The sequence below is a fragment of the Rattus rattus genome, chromosome 3 (assembly GCF_011064425.1).
Source record: "Rattus rattus isolate New Zealand chromosome 3, Rrattus_CSIRO_v1, whole genome shotgun sequence".
NCBI lineage: Eukaryota > Metazoa > Chordata > Mammalia > Rodentia > Muridae > Rattus > Rattus rattus.
Window position 1 is genome coordinate 200,567,093 of NC_046156.1, and position 6,260 is coordinate 200,573,352.

At 47.2% G+C, this 6,260-nt stretch overlaps 1 protein-coding gene across 1 annotated transcript in view; it reads left to right on the top strand.

Annotated features, from left to right (window-relative positions):
• The window catches only part of Sv2c (synaptic vesicle glycoprotein 2C), a 129,624-nt gene extending 123,882 nt beyond the window's left edge, over positions 1–5,742 (top strand). The window contains exon 12 of the mRNA XM_032899010.1: positions 5,047–5,742. Coding sequence (XP_032754901.1) covers positions 5,047–5,230 — 184 coding nt within the window. The 3' untranslated portion in view covers positions 5,231–5,742. The remainder of the gene's footprint in view (positions 1–5,046) is intronic.
• Positions 5,743–6,260: the final 518 nt, after the last annotated feature.

Below are 6,260 nucleotides of genomic sequence, written 5' to 3' on the forward strand. Positions count from 1 at the left end.
AGATGGCTCAGCAGTTAAGAGCACCGAATGGTCTTTCAGAGGGCCCCGGTTTGATTCCCAGTGCCCAACAAGTGCCTCACCATGGTCTACAATTCTAGTTCCAAAGGATTAGATGCCCTCTTCTGGCTTCCTTGGACACTGCATACAAGTGATACACAGATACGCCTGCAGGCAAAATACATATACATAAAAAATATAAAATGTAATGAATTGAATCCTGAGACAATGTAACTAAACTAGAACCCACTAAATTGTGAAATCCTCCAAATAACTAGTCACATTTCAGTCTCAGGAGGGAGCACTGTAGAGTTTATGGGACAAAAGGAGGAGGCATGGGGCAGTGTAAGGGAAGGATTTATAAGTAATAGAGTTATTGTTACAATAATATAGTAATATGTTATATTATTGTGTAAGCAATAACAGAGAACAAATTCTAGCTGGAAGAAGGGAAGGGGCGGAGCTTGTCGAGAAAGAGCAACATTTCCCTCTCCCCTTTTGATGAAGCCTGGGTAAAAAGGTGGTAGGAAAATGTGTCAGACACGGGGCCCAGCCTGCTGCTGAGAAATCAAGCAGAGACTCCCAGAGGAGCTTCAAGTCCCTGCCCTCAGGGGCGTGGAAGCATTCGGTAGAAGCATTAGGTGACCTACAAAAGCCTTAAGGAAAAGCGGAGGGGAACTGAGCGAAAGCCTTACTTCAGAGGATGCAGATAGCCCCTAGGGAGGCTTGCTTTGGGAATGGTTTTTGTAACACAGCTGGGCCTCGGATGCACCGAGCTTCTCATTCTCCAGCTGCAGATATCTGAAGGAATAACTCAAGCTCTGAGAGAAGGGCAGGCACAATTTCTTGAATGCTGACACTAGGGCTCATTTGAAGTACTGCTTCAGCTCGGGAAACGAAGACAAGACACAGAATGTCAAGAAATAAGAAGGCTCTCTTCTAGAATCCTCTCCTTTAGAATCCTCCCTCGGTTAGCAGATGCTCCCAAAGCCATCCCTGCCACTGATGTTTCAGTCACTCTGTCCCCAGCTCTAGTTCCAGTGATGCGAGGAGGATCCCTCCACATTTTATACCCCGTTCCGGGTCACAGCAGAGGGTTGTGGCTCGGTGACATATGGTGACTCTAGCCCAGATGTTAATCCTATAAGGGTCATTCTGCAGCTTGGGTGTCCTAGACTTCTTCATGGCGAGAGAATGTTTTCCTTTTTCTGATCAACGACACGCATGCTCTCGCTGTTTTCCCAACAGGATGTGCTTTATCTTAACACCAGAAGATGAAGGCGGTGGCTCATGACAGTTTGTTAGACAAAGGACCACTGGGAGCCAGGGCTGGAGGGAGTGGGGGCGGGGGGGAGTGGGGGATGGGGGATGAACAAGTGGTACTCAGTAGATGTTTAAGACAATAGGTTATGCTGTGCACCACCATATTGTAGGACGAATTTGTCACCTTCTATTTGTCAAACCCTACAGGATGCACATCACCCAGAGTGAGTCCTAGTGTTGATGGGTGATCGTCCACTGATGGTGATGTTAGTGCATGCTAGCCCATCAAAGAGCCTGGAAAGAATGAGGACGGGAACTAAGGAAGCAGCAGGGTTTGTATAGGAGAAGGACTTACACGCTAAAGACTTGTCTAAGCTTTGGTTGAGAACGAGGTCTGGAATGAGAGACATGTGGAGGGCAGACTCAGCAGAGAGACAGCAGATCGTCTTGCTACTCTCTTTTCTGATTGATAGGTGAAGGAAGGCAAGGGACCTTTCCTCTCTCTACACCAGAGCTCTATGTCCGTGGGGAAATCAGGCGTGTAGTTCTCTCTACTGATTTTGGGTTTTTTCTTATTATTGTTGTGTTGTTGTTGTTGTGTTGTTGTTGTTGTTGTTTGCTTGCTTATTTGCTTGCTGCTCTATTTAGATGTGTCTGAGCCAGCAAGATCATTGGTAGAGTGCATGAACACCCAGACTGGCCTCTTGGGTTCACAGGGTTGAGGTAGGCTTGGAGATGTTGACTCTTTTACAGTGACATAGCAAGGGGCTGGCTGCATAGGAACCACGATGCATTTCTCAGATTCTGAAAACCTTCAGTGCAGGAAATATCACTGTATGAGCTATGACAAGCATATGTCAAAGGAAACCCCACACTTGGACGGCCGAATCACTCACAGAAAGGTGGGCGCTAACCGCTTCACTCTGGAGCACACAAGACTCCGTTTCCTTTGTGAGTTGAATGAAAACACGTCCTAAAAATGCTGTACATCTAATCTGCCTTTAATCCCTACTGACACCCAGCAAGAGGCCAGAAAACATGGAACTGACAGAATGCCAGAAGGAAACTTACATATTCTCATGATGTCCACGGTAGATGTAAAATCATGGGAGAATTGCATTTCCTGCCCAAAAGGGTACAGAAAAACCACCCAGCGTGTGAATGCTAAACAGATGAAGACTTTTTTTTTAAAGATTTATTTCATATATGTGAGCACACTGTCGCTGTCTTCAGACACACCAGAAGAGGGCATCAGATCCTATTACAGATGGTTGTGAGCCACCATGTGGTTGCTGGGATTGAACTCAGGACCTCAGGAAGAGCAGTCAGTGCTCTTAACCACTGAGCCATCTCTCCAGCCCCCAGATGAAGACTTTTATTTCCCAAAGAATATACATGTCCGGGAGGAGGGTGAAGGTCAGTGATGGGACACAGCTTGGTGTGCCTGAGGCTCTGGGTTCAATCCCCAGAGGGAGAGAAAAAGGAAAGAAGTGAGAAGAGGTTGGGGGGGGAGGAACCAGATGACAAGAGACAGGAAGGGGAAGGGCCTCACAGGCCTGCTGGTCTTAGATGCTAACACACAACAGACAAGATCTCTAGGCCCACAATCTGATTCTCTGTAACTTAGATCTATCTCCCACAGAGAATTCCAAAAAGGAAATGATGTGTGTGTGTGTGTGTGTGTGTGTGTGTGTGTGTGTGTGTGTATGTGTGTGTGTGAAGTATGTGCATGTATTATGTTCAAGTAAACATATGTGGAGACTTCCTTCCTTCCTTCCTTCCTTCCTTCCTTCCTTCCTTCCTTCAGACATAGGGTCTCTCTATCAGGTAGGAGTCCACCGTTTCCGCTAGACTGGTTGGTTCCCAGTGCCTGCCTGTCTTCCTTCCTCTGGCCCTTGCCTGCCCAGCGCTGGAGTTACAGGCAAAGCCGTGCCATGTTACACGAGCTCTGAGGGTTTGAGTTCAGGTCCTCTGGTTTTCACAGTCAGCACCTACGTGTACTGAGCCATCTCCCGGCCCTCGGTGACGTTAGCTCACTGCGAACTAGCTTGCTGGTTTCTAACGCTGCACGCCACTAATCTGAGGGTCCGAGTGCTCGTGAGTTTCAGATTGCAAAGCACTTTGGACTGCAAGTTTCTGGGTGAAAAGTGTTCAACTACAGGAAAGGCTATGCACATGTTCCAAATTCTAACCCGAAACAGTTACAGCCCCACACATTCCAGATCAGGCATGCTCAGGCTGCAAAACATTAGGGATGAAAGTCTGCTAGTTCACCTTCTCAGTACCTAAAAGAGGAAGACACGCCTCTTGAAATTCAGTTGACTTTCATTGTTTAAAAAATCAAGCACGGGCTGGAGAGATGGCTCAGTGGTTAAGAGCACTGACAGCTCTTCCAGAGGTCCTGAGTTCAATTCCCAGCAACCACATGGTGGCTCACAACCATGTAATGGGATCCGATGCCGTTTTCTGGTGTGTCTGAAGAAAGCAATCATGTATCCATATACATAAAATACATAAATAAATGCTTTAAAACTCAAGCATTTTATACCGACCTGGCAGCAAATACCCTATAAGCATAGTTCTCAAGAGGCTGAGACAGGAGGATTCTAAGTTCAATGCTAACTGATTCCCACAAGGTCTCTGATCTCCACATACACACTGGATGAATAAATGAGTATAAAAAATAAAGTCTAGGAATATTCACTTAGATAACTAATAAGAGGAAAATGAAAATTAAATAACCCTAAAGAAACCCATTGCCGTATCACTCTCGACAGGGTAAAGGATCCGAAGGTACCTGGGTGAGTCCGGATGTGCCGCTAACTGATCACCCTGTGCAACAGACCTAAAGCAAGAGGCTTTGCGGGGTGGGGTAGCAGAAACAGTCTCAGAGTGGGGATATGAGGCAGACAGGGAGAGCGACTGGGAGACAGTTAAAACAAGAGACAAAATGAGGAGGGAGGGAGGGAGAGAAAGAGAGAGAGAGAGAGGAGAGGGAGAGAGAGAGAGAGAGAGGGGCCGAGGGGGAGGGGGAGGGGAGAGAGAGAGAGAGAGAGAGAGAGAGAGAGAGAGAGAGAGAGAGGCCTTTAAAGGGGTGCGCCTGTTGCATAGCAACTCTTAGCGATGGTGGAAATGCGCAGCACCGGATGTTGACTTAAGTAAACTACAGGTGCTGAGCCGCTGAGAGGCAGGCTGATAGAGTGTCTGATATGTGACAGTCGTATTTTATTCTGGAACAAGATTAAGCTTCCTTTTTAAAAACAGTTGTCACCAAGATTATGGACACTTATAAAACAGAGTAACAAGTCACTTTTGTAAGGACATGAGAGTCTGCCTGCTCACCCAGTCCCACTCCCAAGGGTCTTCACCAGGGACAGAGGAAGTAGCCCAGCTTCTCCCAAGCTAAGCAGAGGCGAGCTGACTCCTACGGAGAGAGGCTTCAAGTCTGCTTTTATCCTGAGAGGACTTACATGGAGTAAAATTGACTTTTACTTAGTAGAACCTTCCTTCCAACACCCATTGGGCCATGAAAGAGTTTTATTTTTTTCCTTCTATACCAAAATAAGAGTCAGTAGAGTGGTGTGTACGTCATCAAGAGACTGGCCGCGGCACTGACAGCTGGCTTCTCTGCCTCCGCGTTTGCTAACAAGCATTTAATTATCTGCTTCACTGACATATGGCGCAAACCACATAAAGACCATCGAGAATGGCTGCGTGGAAAATGAAAGCCTAAAGCTGGACTCGGCATCAATTTCTAAACCTTGTCTGTGTTTCTGTCCCTTACAGAGCAACGGGCTTTGGCTTCTTGAACGCACTCTGTAAAGCAGCGGCTGTCCTGGGAAACTTAATATTTGGCTCCTTGGTCAGCATCACCAAAGCAATCCCTATCCTTCTGGCTTCCACCGTGCTCGTGTGTGGAGGACTCGTGGGGCTGCGCCTGCCCGACACAAGAACCCAGGTTCTGATGTGACAAAAGCCATTCTCTTCTCTCACCATGGGTCAGCCCTATTGCCTGACTCAAGGCTTCAGAGTTTTTATGTATAGAAAGGTGGCCAAGTATCAGAACTCAAACTTTTGCTGTGACGTAAATGTAGCTGTGTATTGTCTTACCCCGCCAGTGTGATTTGCAGGGTCCTCCCCCTCCCCCGCGCCTTGTTATCTTTTCCTAATTGTGATGTTCCTGCTTCCCAGTGCCCCATGGAAGTGTTCCTAAAATGTCCCAGTTAGCCATGCTTTCCTGAGGACTACATTCACCAAGAATCTAAAAAGCCTGCTGCTGGCACTCTATTAACAGGAAGTTTAAGTTGGCATAATTGAGTTTGTGCTGAGGAAAGGGATTTCTTTCTCTTTTTTTTTCTCATACAGTGTGATATTTCCTGTTTATTTAGAAAAAGGACAGCCAGCCACTCTAGCTGTTATAGCAGGGTATTTCAAGAAAACTGTGTGACACCAAGCGCTTCTGGGCGGGGCAGGGGGTGGGGGAGGGAACACTCTTAGAGGCAGGACTGTTAAGGTGATTTTGCTAACAAAAATTTAAGGTCTGTCCCCAGTTGGTGACAAAGCCCTACTTGAGCACCGAAGGCAGGTTTTAGATAGAAATGGGTAAGAAATTCACAACCAAAGCTATTTGGAAATGCAGAGGAAAACTTCTCTCATATGACCTCTTGAGGGACAACACCACACACTCTCCTTTGATCAACTGTCCACTGTCACTTTTTAGCCCAAATCTCTACAACAGGTCCTCTCTTCCCACTTCCCCAGAAGGCTGTGAGCTCCCAGCCTTGTGTCTTGTTTCTGAGACTGCCTGCTCTCCCAAGCAACCCTCCAGCAGGACAGCACTTCCTGGTGGGTGGGTATCTGTTTTACCTCTGAAATCTTCATGCACATGGAAGGAGGGGTCAGCAGGACGTTCCCACGGGGCCAGCTGTCAGCTAGATGACCTTCTAGTCTCTTGCTGAGCGCCCCTCCCCCCCAGGCCCATCCTTTCACACATCTTTGAA